This window comes from Protopterus annectens, chromosome 5.part0 (assembly GCF_019279795.1).
Source record: "Protopterus annectens isolate FY-2018-M chromosome 5.part0, PAN1.0, whole genome shotgun sequence".
Lineage (NCBI taxonomy): Eukaryota > Metazoa > Chordata > Ceratodontiformes > Protopteridae > Protopterus > Protopterus annectens.
Genome location: NC_056735.1, coordinates 1,726,339,053 through 1,726,362,870, shown reverse-complemented (window position 1 = coordinate 1,726,362,870; position 23,818 = coordinate 1,726,339,053). Strand labels below are relative to the sequence as shown.

Genomic DNA, 23,818 nt, shown 5'->3' with positions numbered 1-23,818 from the left:
GGGCTTACTGACAGAACACACACTGTAAAAGTAGCCAACTCTAAATCCAGCTCAAGACAAGTGACAGCTGGAGTACCTCAGGGTTCAGTCCTGGGACCACTCTTGTTTGGCATCTACTTCTCTGAAGTACAGGCAAACACTAAGGGACTCTGGCTAACAAAGTTCGCAGATGACTGAAAACTGGGAGCCATTATTATATCCCCAAATGATGTGGATATTCTACAAAATGGCCTGACAGAAACAGATGCTTGGTGCCAGAGCCATGGGCTCAAGCTCAATGCCAAGAAATGTATAGTTATCCCCTTTGGGAAAAAAACATGTACCCATGAATTACCACATAGGTGGCAGTACACTAAACACCAAAAGTCTTATAAGAGACTTAGGGACACAGGTGGAGAGTGGTCTCACCTTCAATAACCACATTGCCACAACATTCAGGAAATCCTTCTGTGTGGCACACCTCATCACTAAGGGCTTTTAATCCAGCAAAAAGGAGGTCATTGGCCCATTGTACTCATCTATCATTAGACCCATTATAGAATACAACGCCCCATTTGGTATGTACCTCTCAAGGCATCTGCAACAACTGGAAAGGCTGCAGAAATACCTCACTAAAAGAATCACAGGCCTAAAGCAGATGCCCTATGCTGACCATCTAAAAAACCTCCAACTATATGCTGTCGCATATCGTTTACTCAGAGTCAATCTCTGCTTAACATACAAGGCCATGTCAAGCCCAGAGCTGTTGGACATGCTACACTTAAAGAAATCCCAATCCTCAGAGATACACACTCCAAGGATCTAAACCTTGTCATCACAATGAACAAAACATGCTGGAGGGATAGGTTCCTGACCCAGAGACTTCCCAGACTCTGGAATAGACTGCCCATACATGTCAAGCAGAGTGCCTCTTTGGCCCTCTTCAAAAGGAACCTTGATGATTGGATGGGAGATAGGAAATTCCCCCCAGTGATCATGTCAGTTGCCCTGCTAGACAGGGGTCCAGGAAAGTAAATATTGTCGGAAGAAATAGCCAGGAAATTGTTATGGCTAGGCTTGTATAGGCCCTAGGACCCATAGTCTAGTACCAACCTTTGAACCTATGAACCTAAAGGAATCTCCCAAAATGATGACCACATGCTATGCACTATCCAGAATGTGACAAAAATGTACAGTGTTTGTAGCATTGAACTGTATACTGAAGTTTAAAAGCATCCGTCCCCTGTCAAGAAAATGTATGTTTAAAAGGTTTTCAAAAGCAAATTTTTTTACACTCCTTGATATGTACTGCAGATAAAGAAAACACATAGCAAAAATGAATTAGGAAGTTAAACCTAGCAGACTGAATTTTTGTTCATAAGACATAATAAAGAAAAATAAAACCTAGGCTATGCACTTGAGTGCAGCCCTGTTTACTAAATTGCTCAGACAAAAATTAACTTGTTATGAATGGTCATCCAATGCTAATTCTGTTTGTAAAATATCCTGTATAAAATAAGACAAAAAAAACCCAAGACAATAGATACTAATTGTTGTATCTTTCGGCTTTTCCTGGTTAGGGGTCGCCACAGCGGAACTCCGGTCCACTAATGATTGGCAGTAGATTTTTACGTACCGAGTTGCCAGCCCTGACGTACAACCTTCAACGGTACCATTCACGCATGTCTCCACACAGAAGACGCTTTAGCAGAGAATCAAACAGGACAACGTCTTGCTGTGAGGCGACAATGCTACCGCAGCACCGCTAATATTACAATCAAAATAATGGGATAGATGAAACATAAAAAGACACAATATTTACCTTCATATACTGGAGTCCTGTGATGTTTCTGTTGTCTAACAATACAATAAATCAGCAGTGCTATGCAGAGCACTAGCAGAACACCTCCACCAGCTACACTTGCGATTATGTAGATGTTTAATTGCTCATGACCTACAAAACAAAATAGTTAAGTTACACATCTAGTATTTGAGCACATTTCTATGTTTACTAGCAAGAGTTTAGTATAAACTTATGCAGATTATGGAAACAATTTTTATATACATAGTACAGCTTTGTGTTGCCACTTATAGTGATACCACAGACAGAAAATGATTAATAATATAAAAAATAATTAGATAATAATAAATGGTGGCAATCTCACCAAAACATGCTGTGTTTACTTTAGTGCCTACAAGTTGTCATACTGTTTTGAGATATTAGGACAGCACTGAAATGTAATGTGGATGCATTTATTAACAAGAACTGTTGAGCTTGGAAGATATATCTTTAAGACAGCAAAGCAGGCAAGGTATTGACTTTTAAGTGATTCAGTGAATTGGAGCTATGGTGTGTTAGTTAAAGAGCAAGACAATTTGGCCTTGGTGGAAAGAGTAAGATAAAGAAATGTACATAAACAAATATGGTTGTTGTAGTGAATTGTGGACAGACGTGCCATGGTCAAAGCCTATATTTTCTTTCCTTTCCTTAAATTAGCAGAAAGGAATAAATAATAAGGGAGTAAGAGAATATGAAACTCTCTTGCACAGCCTGAATATCCAGTGTTAGCACATTAGGTAGCAAACAGAAAGTGGAGGTATAGGGCATCACAGGTGATATAGAAATGAGCAAGTCATGAGTGTTAGGTAGCGGTGTTCTTTGATTTTTGGCTTGGAAGGAAAGAATAGTTGTGTAAAATCTTAACATAATGATAGCTGTCCTTCTCTTCTCTGTTTCAGTATTCTTAACATGAGGGAGTTCTCCGCCATAGGTGACCCAATGTCGGCCAGTATACAAAAGTCTTTTACTACTGTAGGATGCGTAGTTCCCTGCACATAGGCTGTTCTCGTATGTTGGCCATAAAAGTGACATATGCATGCATGTACCTACCTCAGAACTGAATGCCCCAGGAGGAAATCCAGCCTAAGTTAGGGTATGAACATCCAAGTAAAAGAACCAAATCACCAGAGGGAAGGAGGGAGGGATTGGAGTACTGCAACAGAGAAGAGAAAGACATATATAGTTATGGTAAGATTTTACATAACTATCCTATGTCCTTCTGTTAATCTGCTGCAGTATTCTTAACATGAGGGAGAGTACAAAAGCTCATGAATAGAGGGTGGAGGAAGAAGCAGTTGAGTTGTCCAGAAAGTCATGGTGTATGGTTCTGGCAAACCTTGCCCTAGACTTAGAAATATCATCCAATTTGTAATGTTTGGTGAAGATATGCACAGAAGTCCCTGTAGCCATTTCAAGAATAGAACTAGTGTCTAATTCCCTCAAGAAAGCATCTGATGAAGGCATAGCCCTAGTGGAATGGGCTTTTACAGAAGTAACAGGAGAAGCAAGGATCTTATCATGCTACATATAGCAGAATGAAATACCCTTAAAGATCCAAATAGCAATAGTCTGCTTAGAAACAGCTGGTCCGATTTCCTAATATATTTGGTCTTGTCTAAGTAAAATCTGAGTTGCCTATGTGCGTCCAGACTGTACAACACCTTTTCACTAGAATTTTGTGGAGAAGGAATGAAGGTAGGTAAATGAATGGATTGGGTGACTGACAATTTGTTGACTACCTTGGGCATAAAATAAGGGTTGGTATGCAAGGACACTCTGTCTTTATGGAAAACCAAAAATGAAGGAGAGGCCATTAGGGTCTGGAGTGCTGACACACATCTGAATGAAGTTAAAGCTAGGAGAAGCACAATTTTCAAGGAGCAATGTTGCAGGGACACTGATGAAGCTGGCTTGAAAGGGGGGAAAATCAGCCTTTTGAGTACAAAATTTAGATCCCAGGGAAGAGGGATAGGTTTCCTGGGAGGTCTAATGTGAAGGATGCCTTTAAGAAATTGTTTAGCCTCAAATCTGCTACATAGATGAGGGGATAGAAGCAGACAGGCAGAAATAGCTGACATATGGGCCTTCACTGAAGAGTAGGCTAAGCTGGCATTGAGCGATTCACACAAATAGGATAAAACCAAGGGGACATCCAATAATAGTGGATCCTGGTTTCGTGAGAGACAGCAAAGTCAAAATCTCTTCCACTTGGATAGGTAAGATTTTCTGTTATTGGATTTCCTGGCTTCCTGCAAGACCTTTAGCACATCCTCAGAGAACAGGTATCTAAAAGGAAATAAAACCCTATCACCCACAGAGTCAACCGGAGTGTAGAAAAGTGGGGATGGATGAGAGTTCCTTTGTCTTCTATGAGGAGGACCACCCTGTGAGGTAAATTGTGGTGACTGCCCTTGGTTAAATGCAGGAGAAGAGGGAACCAATGCTGTCTTGGCCAAAAGGGAGTCACCAGCAAGTTTTTTTGGTTTGTCCTGCTGAATTTTGAACAGGACTTTTGGAATGATCAAAGGGGAGAATGCATACAGAAACATCCCCTTTCAAGAGAACGAAAAGGTGTCCACCTTCCAGACCAGAGGGTGTGAGACTCTGGCACAAAATTGTGGAAGTTGTCTGTTCATGTGTGAGGGAAAGAGGTCTACTTGAGGTATACCCCACCAGTGGCAATGTCCAGAAATACATCCTTTGCAGCATCTATTCATAGTACTGTGTTAGGGACCTACTCAAGGTGTCTACCACACAGTTTTTTGGATGGAATGTGCCATCTCTCAAACTTGCAGTGGCAGCCTGCATAGTAGGTAAAATGTGGCTCCCCCTTGCTTGTTCACATACCAGAGGACAATCATATTGTCTGACAACAGTTTTAAAGGCCCTGGGAGGAAGAGAGGATGAAAGGACTGAATGGCTAAAAGCATCTCCCTTGCATTGATGTGCCCTTTGTTGAGAGGGGGATCATACCCCTTGAGATTTCAGATTTCCAAAAGCTTTCCCCCATCCTACATATGAAGCATCTGTGAACAGCTCTTGGACTGGTGGCAGAGAGTATAAGTGGTGTTCTGGGTTGAGGGACACTTGTTGGATCCACCACTGTAGTTCCCTCTTCGGACAGGGAACCACAGGAATTGGAAAGTCCAGGGGGTGCAAATGCTGCATCCAAAATGACTATAAGAACCATTGTAGATTTCTCATGTGAAGTTTTGCCAAAGGTAGCATTAGAATTGTTGATGCCATGAATCCCAAAACCCTGTGAAACTCTCTGGCTGAAATGTGGTGAACAGTCAAAATATTTTTGAAGTAGGACTTGAGGTCCTTTTCCTTCTGAGGAGGAAGAGAGACTCTCATGAGGTCTGTCTAAATCCTGCATCCCAGGAAGATGTGATCCTGTGACAGGAAGATAATGGATCTTCTATAGTTTATGGTGAATCCCAGACATTGTAGATAAGAAATTGCAAAAAGGATGATTTTCTGTAGGATATCTGTGGAGGTTGCCATAAAGAGGAGATCGTCCAGGTAAGGGAAACTGTAGATACCTTAAAGCCTCCAATAGGCAATCACAGGGGCTAGACATTTTGTAAATACCATTGGTGCAGTAAAAAGTTCAAATAGCAATGCAGAGAACTGAAAATGTCAGGAATTCACAGAGAAATGTAAAAACTTCCTGTAGTTGGGTGGATGGGAAAGTGTAGGTATGCATCTTTCATATACCAGGAGGCTAAGAAGGCTTGTGGTAGAATAACAGAATAAGAGGGAACAGGGTTTAAAGAGTTAATCCATAGAAGGAGGGTACATTCAGGAAGATGCTGAGATGAAACAGATCCAGTTTGGGTCTCCAAGGACCATCCTTTATGGGCACTAGGAACATTCTGGAGTAGAAACCTCTTCCTTTTTGGTCTTGAGGAACTTCCTGAATGGTTCCTTGTCTCCATAGGTCTAGATGTATCTCTGGAAAGGAGAGTAGTTGTTCCTTTGGTGGTTGAGGGGTGCCCCTGAAGGAAGGCAGGGAGCCCCATACCAGAAAGTATCCTTTCTGAATCATAGGAAGAACCTAGGAGTCTTGAGTTATGCTTTCCCAGACTAGCAGAGACAAAGAGAGATGCTAAGTGGAATGTAGGTGAAGTGGTCTAGTTAGTCAGAGAGAACCAGGCTTGTCTGGAAAGGGCTGCTTCTGATCCAGAGTTGAATGGGCAGCCCTGGACTGCTGAGTTCTCCTACCATCCTTTTTTTATTTTAGGTGGAGGAGGGCAGGAGTGCCTGCATACAAAAGTAGTTTTTGCTGAGTAATTTCACTGAAATGTAGGTACTGGAGAGACAAAGATGTGTTTCAGTTCTTGCAAACTCTTTCATTTTCGTGCAGAGAATTAAATAAATTAGCAGCTGAAGGGCCAAATAATGTAGAGTTGTCCAAAGATGCATCCATAAGCTTAGATTTAATGTTTTCTGGCAATGGCTGGAGTCTTAACCAAGAGAATCTCCTTAAGACAGAGCCAGAAGCAGCTGCCCTGCAGATCCCTCTACAGCATCTTAGCAGCATTTGATGGAGTGGCAGGCTACCTATGAGGAGGTTCCAAGCAAGGGTGCAGCCAAGGTTTTATTCTCTGAGCCAGGCAAATCAGAAATGACAGAAGCTGTAAGGCAAATTTGGTCATGTGTGTTTGGTAATTAATGACTCTGAATGCCAAGGTGACTGAAGTGTACACTTTCTTGCCCAGCCTTTCAAGTATCCTGCTGTCCTTATCTGAAGGAAGGAGAGAGGTTGAAGGCAGTAACCTGGATGGTTTGTCTGAAGTCACTGAAATAACCGATGGGTCTGCTGAAGGACATTTAACCAGTAACTTACAGTCATCAGAGATCTTGTAAAATTGGTCTGGCTTTTTATGGGCAGGAGGCTGGGAATTGGGGCCCTTGAAAGCAGAGGCAAAGACATCTAGAAAAGCAGGTAACACAGGAGGAACAGCTGAAGGACTGGGTGATTCCACCTGCAGAAGGTTGTAGTATCTCCTTTGTACATCAGATACCTGAGTGCTATCCCATTTGAAATAATCTCTCATTTTGTCTAGGGTCTTACCCAAAGAGAGTTCTTCCATGGGTGAGTCAATTCCATTGTAGTCCTCCTCTGGGGAAGCGTAATCTAGAGTGGAGGGGATCTGTGAGGAATAGGCCACAGATTCCTCTTCTGAGGATGCCTCTTCATCTGAAGAAACCTCTTCTCTATCTCTTTTATGTGGAGATGCTCTGCAGGGTTGAACTGGGACTGAATCACCTGAGAAGTGCTTAAGGGTCGTAAGGGCCTTGAAAAGGCCTTGGGAAATTGTTCCCAATCACTGTGAGGTTCCTTTGAAAGGGACAAATGTTTAGTTTTCTGCTTCTTCTTTTGATGTAGGTCTGCCCTATGTAATGTAGAAGGCCCAAACATAGGCCTGCATTCAATAATATGCCAGTGAATTTCCTCCCGCACCAGAGTCTGAGGTATTGTCTTATGACTTTCAGTTATCATGAGCCTCAGTTCCCCTTGTACATCTGAGACAGATGCCTGCTCAGCCTCTGAAGATGTTCTTAAGGTCGGATCCAAGGCAGCTTCAATCTCAGTCTCAACCTGTGATTTGGAACTAGGAACTATACATATTTCTGGGCTCTCATCTGCCTCAGGAGAGATGCCCATAGTATGAGAAGCAGCAGAATCTTCAGGCCTTGGCTTTTTGGCCTTCCGCTTAGTGACAGACTTGACCTTGGGCCCTGAGGATCCCTCCAGTGTGCTTTTAGCTAGTAACTTTAAGTGCTGGTTTTCCAAGAAAATGGCTAAGGAGGAAAATCCACTTCTTAGGGTCTTGGGCACAAAGACCTGGCAAATGGTACAGGATTTGTAGTTGTGGGTTGGCCCTAAGAAGAACAAACACTGAAGATTGCTACTTTTTATGTGGAATTTGTCTTCCTGACTGGCATTTGCCTTTTTTGGATGACATGAACCCTACCACAAAACAGTAGCAAAAGAAACAAGATTTCCCCAATGGGGCACCTATCTTAGAAATTCAGCTGGAACACAACTAACAGCTCAGTGAGCAGACTGACATTTGAAAGTGTTGTTCAGACTGGTGGCAGAGAAGTTCTGAGATAGCTGCATGCGTACATCACTTTTATGGTCAATGTATGAGAACAGCCTACGTGTAATGTATCACGCATTCTACAGTAGTGAAAGACTTTTGTATAGTGGCCGATGTCGGGTCGCCTATGGCAGAGAACTCTCTCATGTCAAGAATACTGCAACAGGTGAATAAAAGGACATCTCCACTGATGATTAGTTCATAAATTACAAAGGACTGAATGGAACTATTAGTGACACTTTTAGGAAGCAACTAATTCCAAAATGAATGGAGAATAAATCATTTTGTGGATTTCTACTTCTGGTCTGCACTTTGTTTGCCTTTCACACTTTTAGGAAGGTAAAAACTGTGAGAGTCATTAGAGAAGGCACATGTGGTCAGTGTCCCAGATAACTCCTTTGGACTGAAGCCAGAAGTAAAAAGTATGAATAGAAAGACATTAAAACAGCAACTATGTGCTTACAAATTTGAAGAAATCTGTACCTGCTCCTTTTGAATAACAGTGACTGGGGTGCCTTGTTGGAAGTCTAAAGATTATAAGTGGACACCTCAAAACAGTAAACATTTAAGTGAGAAGAGGGGAATATATATACTAATTCTGTGATAGCAGTATCTCAGAGTATTCTCCCTGCTCTAAGGTACAGTGATCTGTTGAAATAGTATATATAACTAGCATAGATATGAGGTACATAGTCCCCAGATCGGGGTCATCCCCTACAGAAATGCTTTAAAGGTGTAACAGCAAGTTTCAGAATTCTAAATTTTCTTGTCATTATCAGACTTTAGTTTTTTAACAATCAGGACTTGCAACCTTAATATACACATTCCTAATACTGAGACCAATGACACTGTGCAGAAAGAATGTCACATCTCAATACCTACTGTATGATCAGGAAAACAGTGTAAGTTTAAAAAATAAATATTGGATAATGGCTTGGTGTAATAGGGTAATAGGAGGTATGATCTTTGGCCAGAAGGAACAGGAACAATGGACAGATTTTTGCTAGAAGAAGCTAAGAAAATATTATTGAAGACCAAAAAGAGTAGAATTCATAGATTCATAGATATTCCAACACCGTTAAGTCTTATGAAAATTCATGCCTTGCCATTACAATCCCTCATGGCACACTTCCTTTCTCCAGGAGGGCTATATGAGTTAATCTTATTAAATTTGCAGTTACTTAGCCAGTCATCTAGGTTATATTTAAAAGGAAATAGTGAGTTGCACTGCTTAACATGCAGAGACAGTTTATTTCATAGGTTTGAAAGATGCTGGGTTAGAAATCTGTCCCTCCACCATGTTTTATTTAGCTGTCATTCAAGATGTATGTTCCTAGTTTACAGATGGTGTAGATTTTGGACTTGTAGAGATACAGGAGGTCCAGCACAACTGGATCTCTAATAGGGTGGTAAGTGAGACGGAAATCACACCTTAAAAGTCTATGGGACACAGAATAAAGTAATAGAGTGTCCAGCCACTCTTAGTAGCTCAGGTTCTTTAGACCTGTGATCTTTCAGGTTAGGAACCTTTGAGATTTTGTTACTTATTTGATATATTAGGTGAGATGCATATTGTCCCGCAGTGGTGGTGCTGCGGTAGCATTGTCACCTCACAGTAACATACTGTCCGGTTCGATTCTCAGCTAGAGCGTCTTCTGCGTGGAGACATGCTTAAATGGACATACCTTCGTTGAAGGTTGTGAGTCAGGCCTGGCAAGCTGGTATGTAAAAAATCAACTGCCAATCATTAGCGGACCGGAGTTCCGCTGTGGTGACCCCTAACTGGGAAAAGCCAAAAGACACAAACAACCAAACAAGGTGAGATGCATACCAATGGTGGTGTAATACTCAATAACTGGTCCGATCAATGCTGACTATAAGGGAATGATTACTGCTTTAGGCTTTGATGATATTCCTTTGGCAATTAGCTGTGTTAAAGAAAATAATTTCCTGACAACCATTGTCATATGATGGTCAAAAAAGGGAGTTATCAACCCAAGTTCCAAGATCCCTAACTAAATTTATGTTTTGCTGTGGTGGGTTGTCTATACAATATGATAGATCAGGTGTTCACTACCAAAAGTAATGATACTACACTTTTCAGCATTTAGTTTGAGTCCATTTTTAGTACAAGAGCTTACTACGGAGTGTTCATTCTAGAGAGTTAGAGTGTCAGAAGTTAACTTAACAACAACCCTCAATTTTCAGTCATCTACAAACTTTGTTAGCCAGAGGCTTTGACTCTCTGGTTGGAGATCTGAGAAGTAAATGCCTAAAAGGAGAGGTCCCAGCACTAAGACTAGAGTGATGCTGCTGGTCACTTTCATGCTTTCTGATGAGTCACCTGCGACTCACATAGTCTGGGTTCTGTCCTTCAACCAATTTGCTGTCCATCTTACCATATATAGGTCAATTTTAAAGCATTAACTTTTGTATGATGTCAGCATGGAGAATGGTGTCAAAGGCCTTCACCAGATCAAGATACACTATGTGAACTGCATGGCCTTCATCTATAGCCTCTGTAACATTTTGGAAGAAATTTATTAGATCCAATAAACAGGATCTGCCCTTCACAAATTCAAACATTTGTAGTCATTTAATTCAGAGGAGGTTGCTGTAGGGATATTTTAAAGTTTAGAGGAGAAGGTCACAAGTCTGTGGTTAGACATCACTGGGGAGTGAGATTCTAGAGGATTAGTGCAAGTGGTAGCCATATTTGCAAGAATTGGGCCAGAAATGCTGTGTCCTCTAGTATATTTATTTACTAACTGCCCATCTAATGCCCACCTATGTGGCCCATCTAATTACTAAGGGGTGCACATCTAGAAATAAAGAGGTTATAGTACCCCTCTACTCGTCACTCATCAGACCCATCATAGAGTACAATGCCCCATTTGGGATTTACCTCACAAGACACTTCCAACAGCTGGAAAGACCACAAAAAACACCTCACCAAGAGGTTTACTGCCCTCAAACATATGTCTTATGCAGCCCAACTGAAAAAACTCCGGCTGTACTCAGTGACATATCGCTTACTCAGAGGTGATCTCTGCCTGACTTACAAAGCCATATCCAACTCAGAATTGATGGACATGCTCCACCTAAGGAAATCCAAGTCACTGCGAGCCACGCGCTCTAGTGAGCTAAACCTCGCCACAACAAGAAATAGAACATGCTGGAGGGATAGATTCCTGTTACAGAGACTCCCATGCTTTGGAACAAAATTCCTAACTACATTAGGCAGAGCCCCTCACTAACACTCTTCAAGAGAAGCCTTGACGAGTGAATGGGTAACAGAAAATACACCCCTGGGATCACTTCATTGGCTCTGCTTGACAGAGGCTCAGTTAATTAATCAATAGGGTGGTGAAAGCCGACACATTCTGGCTAGGCTTATACATGCCCTTGGGCAGATAAACTAGTACCTACCTATGAACCTACCTATGAACCTAAAAGTATTTCTGTTTATTAAGTCTAGAAATATTTGGGCATATCCTGCATTGAAGGAATAGGTGTCCAGTTTATTGAAGGGTAATTAAAGTCCCCCAACATAACAAGAGGTTTTGTTAATAGGGAGATCATTTAAAACCTTGAGGAATGTTTTGTGCTCATCAGAAGGCAAAGAAAATATTCTGTAACAAGTTATCTATTGGTAATTATTCTTATCTAAAGTGACCTGCAGTACAATGAATGTTTGTGGGTCTCTAGAAATCTGTCTGGAGGTATTATATTCCTTGACAAATATGGATAGATGTAGCTGTACCCTGTAGGAACAAGTGCAGTACAACCCCCAGAAACAAACCTAGATGGGAGAACCGTAATATCAACAAGCTTCATAATAAAAGAAAGAGAATTTTGACCAAAAGTAAGACGATTAATTCCCAGAATGTTAGAACCATTGTCACTGAAATAAACAAACAATGTAAGAGCGTAACAAAATCCATCAAAGCCAAGTTTGAGGCTAAAATAGCTATCCAAGCCAAAGACTATCAAAAGGCATTTTTAAGTTGTGTTTGTAATCTCAAAAGCACAATCCAACAGTGGGCTGAGCTGATTATGAACAATGTCATCTACACTGAGGCTGAAGATATAATGAACCTACTGGCTGATAAATTTAGTTCTAACTTTACCCCTCTGTCCCCCTCAATCTGTCCATCAAGATATACCTGAAATTGGTTTGCCTCCAGCTATCACACAAGACCACATCCTAAAAGTACTATGAAAAAGTTGAAAATAATACATTGATGGGTCCTGACAATATCCTGAATGATGCTTAAATAGCATGGAGCACGATTTAGCCACACCCTAACAACAGGGATCAGTCTCAGCCTCCATATTGGTTCTGTATCAAGTGAATGGAGAACAGTTAGGGTCATTCCCCTACATAAGGGAGGACCTTCCACAGACATAGGCAATTACAGATCCATAAATCTGATCAATCTCATATTCAAAGCCATGGAAAGACTTATCATGGAATTAATCAATCAGGACATAGGAAAGCAATTCATCAAGGGCAGGCCATGCTTACTCAACCTGGTAGATTTTTTTGAAAAGGCCAACAAAGCAATAGATGAAGGCAAATTGGTACATACCTCGATCTGGCCAAAGCTTTTGACACAACTCCCTACAGAGGCATAGTAGAATAGCTAAATAAATTGGAAATAAACACTTATGTCATCCACTGGACTGCAGCTGGCTCACAGAAATGATACAGATACTCAAAACAGGGGAAGTTACCACCACAAAGAGATCAGTCACCAGTGAAGTACCCCAGGGTTCTGTGTTGGAGCCTCTCCTGTTTAACATTTACTTTTCTGAAATAAAATTGAATACCAAAGGGCTCTGACTGAGCACATTTGCAGATGACAGCAAGCTAGAAGCAATCATTGAATCCCCAAATGAGTTAGCCATCCAGCAGGAAAGCTTTCCCAAATAAACAACTGTTGCCAAAATTATGGACTGAAACTAAATGCCAAAAAATACATTATTGTATCCTTGGGGGTAGTCATTTACCTCAAGGAACTACCACATTGAAAATACACCCCTAACAGTTGATCCAGTTGTTTGGGATTTGGGAAAAGTTGACCAACATATATATATTATTGTAAGAAAGTTCTTCTATATTGTACAGGTTATAAACAAAGGGACTGTGTCTAGCTCTAGGGATGTCATTGTTCCCCTTTACTCAGCCCTTATTAGGTTAGTCATTGAATATAATGCTCCATTTGGCATGTTATCTGCCAGACACATGTAATGACTGGAATACCAACAGAGATACCCTATTAAAAGGATACAAGAACTAAACAACATGTCCTAGATGGACCAACTCAAAGCCCTGTCACTATACTCGGTATCATGCAGATTGCTAAGAGGTGACCTGTGACTGACATACAAGGCATCCTCCAACCCATTACTGCTGGATGTACTGCACATCCGCAAGTCAAATAGCATCAGAAATAATTGGTCTAGGGCTACAAACCTTTTCTGCAACATCAACAGAATGTTTTGGAGGGACAATTATGTCTTGCAAAGGATACTGCTGCTGTGGAAGAGACTCCCAATCCACATAAGGCAAAGTTCACCCCTGTCCATGTTCAAGTGCAATTTAGATCTATGGATGGGAAACAGAAAATTTATCCCAGGATTGTCCCCTGTACTACTAATGTACATAGGCAGCTCTTAAATGCTTTATCCCATGGATGGGGGGGGGGGGGGTCCTCAAATTATCTATGGTATGATCCCAGTTATTCTTATTTATTTTATTTTACATTTGTTGACTGGGAGTGTCTGGGTGAGCTATTGCTCTGTTTAAGCGGAGGCCTGGGGAGAAAAGCTCCAAAGATATACAATGCAATAAAAATAGCAATACAGATACATTTCAATAAAAATAGCAATAGAGAATTTTGGTAGTTAAAATATGTAAGCTACATACATGTATATTGTTGACAGATAAAACAGTACTATAAACAAAAAGGATAATGTTAAAAAAGTAGAATAAGTTGTACGTTTTGGTTTAAAAAGAGAGTTGAATAAATATAAGGTTTTGTATGCAGAGTAGCAGAAACTTAAAAGGTTACAAAATAATTTCAGGGACAGAGTACAGAAGGGTGGCCACAGTGGTGCAGCGGTTAGCGTTGCTGCCTCACAGCAAGAAGTTCTCTGGTTCAATTCTCTGCTGGAGTGCCTTCTGTGTGGAGTCTGCATGTCCTCCCTGTGGTCTCGTGGGTTTCCTCCGGGTGCTCCGGTTTCCTCCCACATCCCAAAAACATGCAGTAGGTGGATTGAACACTCTAAATTGGCCCTAGGTGTGAGTGTGTGTTCCTTCTGTGGAAGGTTGGGTGCCAGGCTGGCAACTCGACACTGTAAAACTCCACTGTCAATCATGAGCAGACAGGTGATCCGCTGTGGTGACCCCTAACTGGGAAAAGCAAGAAGAAGAGAGTATAGAAGAAGCTTTGGAGGTTGCACAGGAAGCATAGGATGAAGTAGTTAATGGTAAGTTTTAGTAAGTTAGTCTGACTGTACTATAAAAGGTAGGTAATAATCAGGGAGGGTGACTACAATGGCAGGACCAGTGTTTTTTAAAGTGGTCTTTGGTTGCTAGCTTAAATTGTTTGGGGTGAGTCAGGGACCTTATTTCTACTGGGAGTTTATTCCATGCAGTAGTATGATGGTAGCTATATAAGTTGTACCCTGTGTTGGATTTAGGTTTATGGATTTTTAGTAGGTCTTGGGTTGAGCTTCTGAGAAGTCTGGTAGGGGAGTAGTGAGAGATGAGAGAAGATAGACTTGGGCAGAAATCAAGTTGATGTGGGATGGAGTGTATGATTTGGACTTGAGATTGTAGGAATAGGTGAAGTAGTTTGGGCCATTTCAGGTATTTTAGGGAGAGACATTGGTGAGATTTATATGTTTGTTGAGCTGCAACTCTAGCTATTTTGTGGTAGGTGATTCTAATTTGGTAAGTAGGGAGGAGTTCAGATTTGTGAGTATTTTGGAACAATAGATTAAGCATGGTAGAAGGTAGGCATGGGGAAGAGAAATCCTAGCTTCAGTACTTAGGAATTTGTTGTTCCTGTACAGTAGTCCTAGCTTTTGGTGTTTTTTTTTATACAATTGTTAATGTGAAGATCGAATTTTAGTTGGTCATCAGTGGTAATGCCAAGGAGTTTTGTGCTAGTTTCGACTTCTATAGGAGTATTGTTTTGGGACCTTATAGAGAAGGAAAGTTTAATGTGGTTTGAAGATTTAGGAGAAAGAGTAGTAATTTTGTTTTCTTAGGGTTGAGGGATGAGCTGATTATTAGTGAACCATGTCTCTACTGAGTTGAAAGATGTCTTGGTATTTGTTAGGAGTTCTAAGGGGGAATTAGCAATAGTTATGACTGTAAAGTCATCTGCATATTGGACAATGTTAGAATGAGGACAAGAGGAGTGGAGTGAGTTGGTGAAGATATTAAAGAGTAGAGGTCCAAGAATGGAACCTTGAGGAACACCAGTCTTTACTGAGAGAGGGGTAGATAGTGCTGAGTCCTATCGTACTGACTGCAGTCTATCAGAGAGATAGCCAGAAAACCACGCAACTGTATCGGGGAGAATTTAGGTCTACAAGTTTACTAAGTAGCAGAGTGTGCGAAACAGTGTCAAAAGCCTTAGACAAGTCAAGGAATAGACAGGATAAGAGTTTGTGATCATCTTTAGCTAGGGCTAGGTGTTGAGAAATGATAGTAGAGCTGCGGTTGTACTATGTTTGGGGAGGGAGCCATACTGTGTTGGAGTGAGAAGGTTTTCTTGTAAGAGATAATGCATAACTTGTTTGTTTATACATTTCTCAAGGATTTTGGAGAGTGGGGAGAGGATAGCGATAGGTATGAAATTAGATATTTCTGTGGAGTTACCTCCTTTATGAATAGGAAGAGTGTAAAACTGTTTTCAGATAGAAGGAACTTTAGACTTAGAGATAGAGCAATTGATTAGTATAGATACAGGCAAAAAAAGGGAGTGTGCAGCAATCTGGAGAAAGTAAGAAGGAATGTTGTCTGCTGATACAGAGCATGGTTTGAGCTTTGAGAGTAGAGTTCTGATATAGTCAGTGGAGACAGGTTTGAGAGAGAAGGAGTTTACTGAGATAGTGGTTGAGGGGTGTATAGGGAGGTTTTAAGTGTTGTTTGAGAGGTTGAGGTTAAATAGTTTGGAAATGGATTTGATAAAGTAGGCGTTGAAGGTATTGGCAGTTTCTTCAATTGACTTGTCAGGACATGGGTTTGGTGAAGTTGGGTTACTTGGATGTAGTATTTGGTTTATAGCATTCCAGAATTTTTTTGGATCAGCTTTTAATGTTTTTGGGGGATTATAATAAAAGTCTTTTTTTGTATTTGTTGATAACTTTTTTGTCTGATTTCTAAGTTCTTTATACTTTAGGAGGTTAGCTGGAAGTTTGATTTGTACTCATGTTTTCCATGCCCTGTCTCTTGATTTCATAAGAGTACGGGTGGTTATAGTTAGCCAGGGTGACATTTTTGCCTTTAATCAAATTTTTCTCAGTGGGGGCTAGAGAATTTAAAATATTTATGAAAGTTGAGTTGAAGGCATGTACTGCTTTGTTGAGTGGGAGCTGAGTAAGGAAATTCCAGTTAATTCTGGGGGGGGGGGGGTTAAAAGTATCTGAGTTAAAGGTAGAAAGTTTGTGGCAGGTGATAAGCTGGTGTAGTTTGGGGAGGTGGGCGATGTATCATAGCACTTTTATAGGTGAGTGGTCACTCAGGGCATCAGGTAGAGTTTCAGGGTTATGGTATTTGCTGGGGTTAGAAACAAGTATCCAATCTATTAAGGAGCTTGATGAATGAGAGTTATTAGTATGGGTAGGTTTGCAGATTAGTTGTGTAGATCCATGGAGGTTTATGTGTTGTGGAGGGTATGGATTATTAAGGTTATGCCAATTAATGTTTATGTCCCCAAGAAGGATAGTTTCATTAGGGAAATTTCGGTTGAGATATGACAGTATACTTTCCATTAAGGGGATGTTGTCCCCTGGTGGAATGTATATGGCTACTACTATGATGGTAGCAAAGTCATTGGGTTTGAGGTTTGCTATTAGTATTTCAACAGGTATAAAGGAGGGAACTGGTTCTTTAGGAAGGGAGACAGTGAGATAGTTAGAGTAAACTAAAGCAACACCTCCACCTTTTTTTCTTTAAGTGTTGTTGGCATAGTATACTATAACCTGGAGGAAGAATGTCTTTATCTTGGCTTTCAGGTTTAAGCCAAATTTCTGTGACAGAGATAATGTCTGGGGTATGAAGAGATACCCAAGCATGAAACTGGCTTAGTTTGTTGAGCATACTTTGAGTACTGATAGAATATAAGGAGATTTACTTTTTTTGGTATGGATGGTTGATTAGAATTGGGGGTGTTATTTTGTGGGGTGTTAGGAATAGTGGTAGGACCAGGGTTTGGATGTATATCACCTGACAAGAACAGAGTCCCTGGGAAGTCATAAGCTTTCATTTTTTTGGGTAGTTGTGAAAGTATTTTGTTTTATACTTAGATGTACTATGGTTGAAAGGAAGAGTTTTTATTTTAGGGAGTAGTATATTCATTGGAAGGATAGATACAGAGATGAGTATGGGTTGATGCGAGCTAAAAAAGCAGCTTTGGTCAGGGTAGGTGGGGGCTTTATGTATAGGAGTTAAGAGTGTGAGAGGTGATGTTATGTTGTGTAGGAGGAACAGTGCAGGTAGAAGTATGACAGGAATGATTAAGTCCGGCTTGTTTGAAGAGGAGAGGGCTTTAATAGGGTGGGTTGGTTGAGACTTTGGGGAGGAATTGTAAGGTAGGGAGAGAGTTTGTAGTGGGTGTTAGCTTGTGTAACAGGAAGGGGAGGAGTTTGATGGTTGGGAGGAACCTGTGGTTAGGTATAAAATAAATGGTATGGGGGTGGGAGGAGAGCAAAGTGAGCCCGTGTGCAGCGAGGGCGAATAGAGCGGGGTTACACCTGGGACAAAGTACAAAAAAAAATCAGCCAGTACAATCCAGTGTCTGGGGAAGATAAATAGCCAGATCGAAGGGCAATTAGACAAGCTAGACTCTAAAGAAAAAAAGGTCTTTTCTTTTCTGTTTTTATTTTTCTGTAAAAACAGGGTGGTGCAGTTCACTGAGCAGTCGGAAAATATTGTAGTTATGCCAGGCATTTTAGAAAGGGACATGCAGAAAATTAGGAGTCAATAGAGTACTATTTAAAAAGGAATGGGATATGGTATATGTGAGTACACTACTGGGGATTCCTATGAAGCAAGGGTAGAAAAGCTAAGTCAAAAGATGGTGCCTTTCTACATCAGGTTTTTTGATTCTTCTGTAATTAAGCAGGAGTGGGAGGGGGGGGGTGCAGGTTCAAGGCTGCACAGGTAAAAAACACACTCTCCAAAGACAAGAACACAGCATCCATGGGACCTGACAATATCTCAGGCTGTGTTCTACATGAACTACAGAATGAATTGGCACCCTACCTAAGTACCATGTTCAGTCATAGCCTCACCTCAGGCTTTATGCCCACCGAATGGTGCACCGCGACTGTTATCCCACTCCACAAAGGGGGAGCCATGACGGACCCCGGGAACTACCACCCCATTAGCCTGATGAGCCTGGTCTGCAAGGCCATGAAATGTATCATCATGGAACTCATAAACAAAGGCATTGGTAATCTCCAAACTCTGGACCCTACCCAGTTCGGATTTATAAAAGGCAGATTATTTCTCCTAAAACTGATTGACTTCTTTGAAGTAGTCACCAAAGCCATAGATGAGGGTAAGGTGGTTCACACAGCTTATCTAGATCTTGTCAAGGCTTTTGACACCATACCCCACTCTGGAATTATAGATAAGCTCACTAAACTAGGTATAAATCCCTATGTCACAAGATGGGTTGCCAACTGGCTCATGGAGAGAACCCACACTGTGAAAGTAGCAGACTCCAAATCCGACTTCAGACCAGTGACAAGTGGAGTACCACAGGGTTCAGTCCTGGTTCCTCTCCTGTTTGATAACTACTTCTCTGAAGTACAGGCTAACACAGAAGGTCTTTGGCTAACAAAGTTTGCAGATGACTGCAAACTAGGAGCCATAATCGAAACTCCTAATGATGTGGACATACTACAAAAGGGCCTCACTGAGACAGATGCCTGGTGTCAAAGCCATGGCCTGAAGCTCAATGCCAAAAAGTGTATTGTCATCCCCTTTGGTAAAAACTCTGTACCCATGAACTACCTCATAGCTGGTAGTCTACTTAATGCCAGAAATGTGATAAGAGACCTTGGGACACAGGTGGACAGTAGTCTCTCCTTTGATAATCATCACCACAGTGGTCAGGAAATCCTTCTATGTGGCTCTCCTCATCACAAAAGGTTTCTCATCCAGAAAAAAAGAGGTCATTGTTCCCCTCTACTCATCACTCATTATACCCATTATAGAGTACAATGCTCCTTTTGGTATGTACCTCACAAGACATCTACAACAACTGGAAAGGCCCCAGAAATACCTCACAAAGAGGATTACTGGCCTCAAACAGATGCCCTACGCAGACCGTCTCAAAAAACTCCAGCTTTACTCTGTCGCATATCGCCTACTCAGAGGCGATCTCTGCCTAACATGCAAAGCTATGTCAAACCCAGAGCTGTTGGATATGCTCCACTTAAAAAAATCCCAATCCCTCTGAGCTACATGCTCTAGGGACCTAAACCTTATCACCACAATAAACAGAACATGCTGGAGGGATAGATTCCTGTCCCAGAGACTTCCCATACTCTGGAACAGACTACCTATCTATGTCAAACAGAGCTCCTCATTAGCACTCTTCAAAAAAATCTTGATGATTGGATGGGAGATAGGAAATTCACCCTGGGGATCACTTCTGTGGCTCTGCTCAACAGGGGTACAGGAAAATAATTTTCTTGGGTGGCGAAAGCCAGGGTACATTTTTGGCTAGGCTTATATAGGCCCTAGGGCCAATAGCCTAGTACCCTCCTATGAACCTATGAACCTATGAGATAGACACAAAGTAATACAAGGTTGTGAGCCAGAAAAAGTGGACTAGGCCAGCTGCTAAAAAACAATCAGGGAAACCAAGCTCAGACAATTCCAGGTCAGTGTAGTGCAGTATCTTCCTAATAACTACAAATCTTGTGCTACTAATCTAGGACAGTGTGGTGAAAAGCACCAACAATTCTATAGGGAAAAACAATTGAAGTATGGGTTGCAGGTACATAGGTAAACCTTTTTCAAGAGAAAGAAAGCAGTTTTAAGTAATTGACCTAGGAGTACAATAGGAAGAGGAAAATGGGGGGGGGGGGCGAGTAGTACGCATGCTGACAGTAAAGGAGTATAACAAAAAGTCTTCAGTTTAGAGGACAGATTAAATACAACTCTAACATACACTAGTGTAGCTGAAAGCACTTTAGTGTTCCACTGATGCAGGGTCTCACAGTGCAGGGCAACCAGACATCCTTTGATTTACTGGAGGTTAGCCAAGACACAGAATAAAACTTTTGCTGAGGGGGTGGAAATAAAAAGGAAAAGGAGGCAAATATTAGGTGTGAAAATTTTAAATCACTTGATTACCAAGTAACTAATATAGAGGATGAAGGGGAGGAGCAGCATGCCTTTTAAGAAACAGCACAATTCTATGAGCAGCACAAAATGTAAGAATAGCAGAGAAAAAAACAAAACAAAAGGCAACTGCAGTTGATACCAAGCTATTATAACATACACTACACTATTATGTATTGTTATAAAGGTTATGAATAGAAAACAGTATCTAAGATGCTATACACAATTTAGCATTCTCCACTCAAAGTCAGGGATAACAGTGGTATGTTATAGAAACCAAGTAACTACTGAGATGCAACACACAATTTAGAATTCTCCAACTAAAAGTCAGAAATAACAGTGATGTTATGTAGAAACACAGAGTCAGGTAATATACAATTACTGACCATGGGATGGGTAAGGTCATTTTCTAACCAAATGGAATGGGGCAATTTGAGCACAAAAATGCTTAAAATGGCCTGCAAGCCTATTACATACCTGTGAACCTAGGAACCTATGAAGACTCCATGACACTTGCCATTGGGTCTGAAGGAATGTAAACACAAAATCATGGTATAGAGGGAGTGCTCTCTTTACATTTAAACCAAGTTTCAGTAACTATGCAGGCATGGACATTTTCCAAATGCAGGAATGCCTCAAGATCAGGCAATTTTTTGTTTAGGCTTCTGGCATTGAGAACAGACACCTTACTTTGATTTGATTTCTAGACTGATACATCAGTTATGTTGGAATGTTCATCAGTTGGTCCCTGTCTGAAAGAAGGCACTGGAAGAGAAAAGACTTTAGCCAAAATAGGGAAATATTGGAGACAGAGGTACAAGCCTTCTTTAGTGAAGCAAGCCAGACTGTCAAGCACCTTGTCCCAAGCTGATATATACTAGATCCCCCAGAAATGGCACCAGCTATTTAATCAATTATTGAAACCAATTATTTTTATTTATTTTATTTATTTTATTTATATTATTTTAATTATCTTTTATCTAAGCATCATTTGAGGTGAAGGAATGATTCCACTCAGGACTGATGTCTTACCTACATTTGTAAGATGCAATGAAAGTTCTGACATGTCTCTCTGCATGTCCCTCATTCACTCTTGCATGTACCACCACCACAATGTGATCATATTTGACAAGAGTTCAGGAACATAGGGGTCTTGTAACATCAGAGATTCTTGTACCCAAAAGACAACTCATTTTAACTCTCTGCTTGTTTAGTCTTTGGAAGGCTTAATTAAGAACTTTCTGTTTTGTAGAGTCGTAAAGGGCTACAAATAGATGAAGTAAATAAATTCTGGTCAGTTAAGGTCATATGATGGAACATGCTGGTAGGGATCTTAAGGGCATTCAAAAATGTTCTCCTCTTAATATGAGACATAGCTCTTCTTGGCCTTATGTCTGTCGCTGTACCTGGGGGCATTTAGGGTCAGTAAAGTTTTAGAACTGTAAGGTTCAATGATTCCTGCTACTTCAGTGGAATAGATTCAGAGGTATGGCAGTCAGTTTCGCATGCAATAGTAAGACAGATGAATTGGGAAAAGGGCAATGTGCTATAATACACTGAAAGGGAAGATGTGTACTTGCTTAGTGATGGCTCTGGACAGGTTGAGAAATAGGTACAGAGGGTGGAAGGAGCTATACATTCACAAAACAGTTACTGGGGGCAGCTGAATGTTGTTCTTGGAAAAGTAACAAAGTCAAACAACTCCCAATAAAGGGCAATGAAATGTGAATACAAAAACCACGAAAACTGCTTCCAGGAACCAGCAACCACACCAAGCTTAGGAAAGTATATTTATTTCACACCGACTAAGCGCTTTCACCAAGTGTTTGGCTTCTTCAGAGTCAGTGTCTACAAAACTCCATAAGCATTTTATACATACAACTTAATGACATCACAAACCCTCCCTATTAATTAATGCACACACCCTTCCAATCAATTAACAATTAGCAATTTGTTACACAGTTTGCTAAAACTGAACCTATTACAAACATAACTATACACTTTAAAATTAACTTTTTATATATATAAAATCACACATTAATACTTTTGTCAAATGCATATACTCAAAGGTGACAATTTGAAAGGTATTTTAGAAAGAGAGATCAGAAATAGGACATCTAAGATGTCAAAATGTGGTTGTTGTAGAAGCTGCAGGTATATCGCGGAGGGCACATATGTTTGTGTTAAAGGGTATGGGCATACTTTGCCTTGCCCGGGTTCTTGTAATTGTAACACAAAGAATTTAGTGTATGTGGCCTCATGTATAACCTGCGATGCATTTTATGTGGGTATGACTACCCGTAGACTACGTGAAAGGATAGTAGAACATGTTAGAGCTGTGAAAAACAAGGATACACATAATGCATTATACCTTCACAGCACCATTTGTAGGGGGTTTAAAAAATTTGTATTTTTTATTATAGATAGAGTTTACGCTGAACAAGGAGGGGATGTTAGCAATAGAGTTGCACTTTTAGAAACAACATGGCAGTTGAGATTAAATGCCACAAGACAACCGGGAATTAATGATTATATCTCAATGAAGCCAGTTTTGAGACCTAGGGCTAGTATTATTTAGGTTCTATTTAGGTGTATTTTGTGCATTAATGTTTATATACAACTGTGGAATTAGTTTTATGTGATTGAGTATATGCATTTGACAAAAGTATTAATGTGTGATTTTATATATATATAAAAAGTTAATTTTAAAGTGTATAGTTATGTTTGTAATAGGTTCAGTTTTAGCAAACTGTGTAACAAATTGCTAATTGTTAATTGATTGGAAGGGTGTGTGCATTAATTAATAGGGAGGGTTTGTGATGTCATTAAGTTGTATGTATAAAATGCTTATGGAGTTTTGTAGACACTGACTCTGAAGAAGCCAAACACTTGGTGAAAGCGCTTAGTCGGTGTGAAATAAATACACTTTCCTAAGCTTGGTGTGGTTGCTGGTTCCTGGAAGCAGTTTTTGTGGTTTTTGTATTCACAGTTCTTGGAAAAGTGATTGACTGTCTGGGAACTGAGATTAAGAACTTTGGGAAATATTCCTTTACAAGACTAAAGGTTACATATTTTGGATTAAAGGACAGGCAGCCAAGGGAATCTTGGTAACAAATAAGTATTATGAATACATAAGCATATAAATAGACTGTGTGTGTGTGTGTGTGTGTGTGTGTGTGTGTGTGTGTGTGTGTGTGTGTGTGTGTGTGTGTGTGTGTGTGGAGAGCTGCATGCAGCACTAGGTGACCTAGGAGACTGTCCAGGGTCTACTGCTGGCTTAATACAAAA

The 23,818-nt window shown here is 40.6% G+C and overlaps 1 protein-coding gene across 2 annotated transcripts in view; it reads right to left on the bottom strand.

The window, feature by feature from the left end:
* The window catches only part of CD2 (CD2 molecule), a 432,951-nt gene that overhangs the window by 117,959 nt on the left and 291,174 nt on the right, over positions 1–23,818 (bottom strand). For both annotated transcript variants that reach the window (XM_044071520.1, XM_044071519.1), the window contains exon 4: positions 1,802–1,933. In XM_044071520.1, the coding sequence (XP_043927455.1) occupies positions 1,802–1,933 (132 nt within the window). The remainder of the gene's footprint in view (positions 1–1,801; positions 1,934–23,818) is intronic.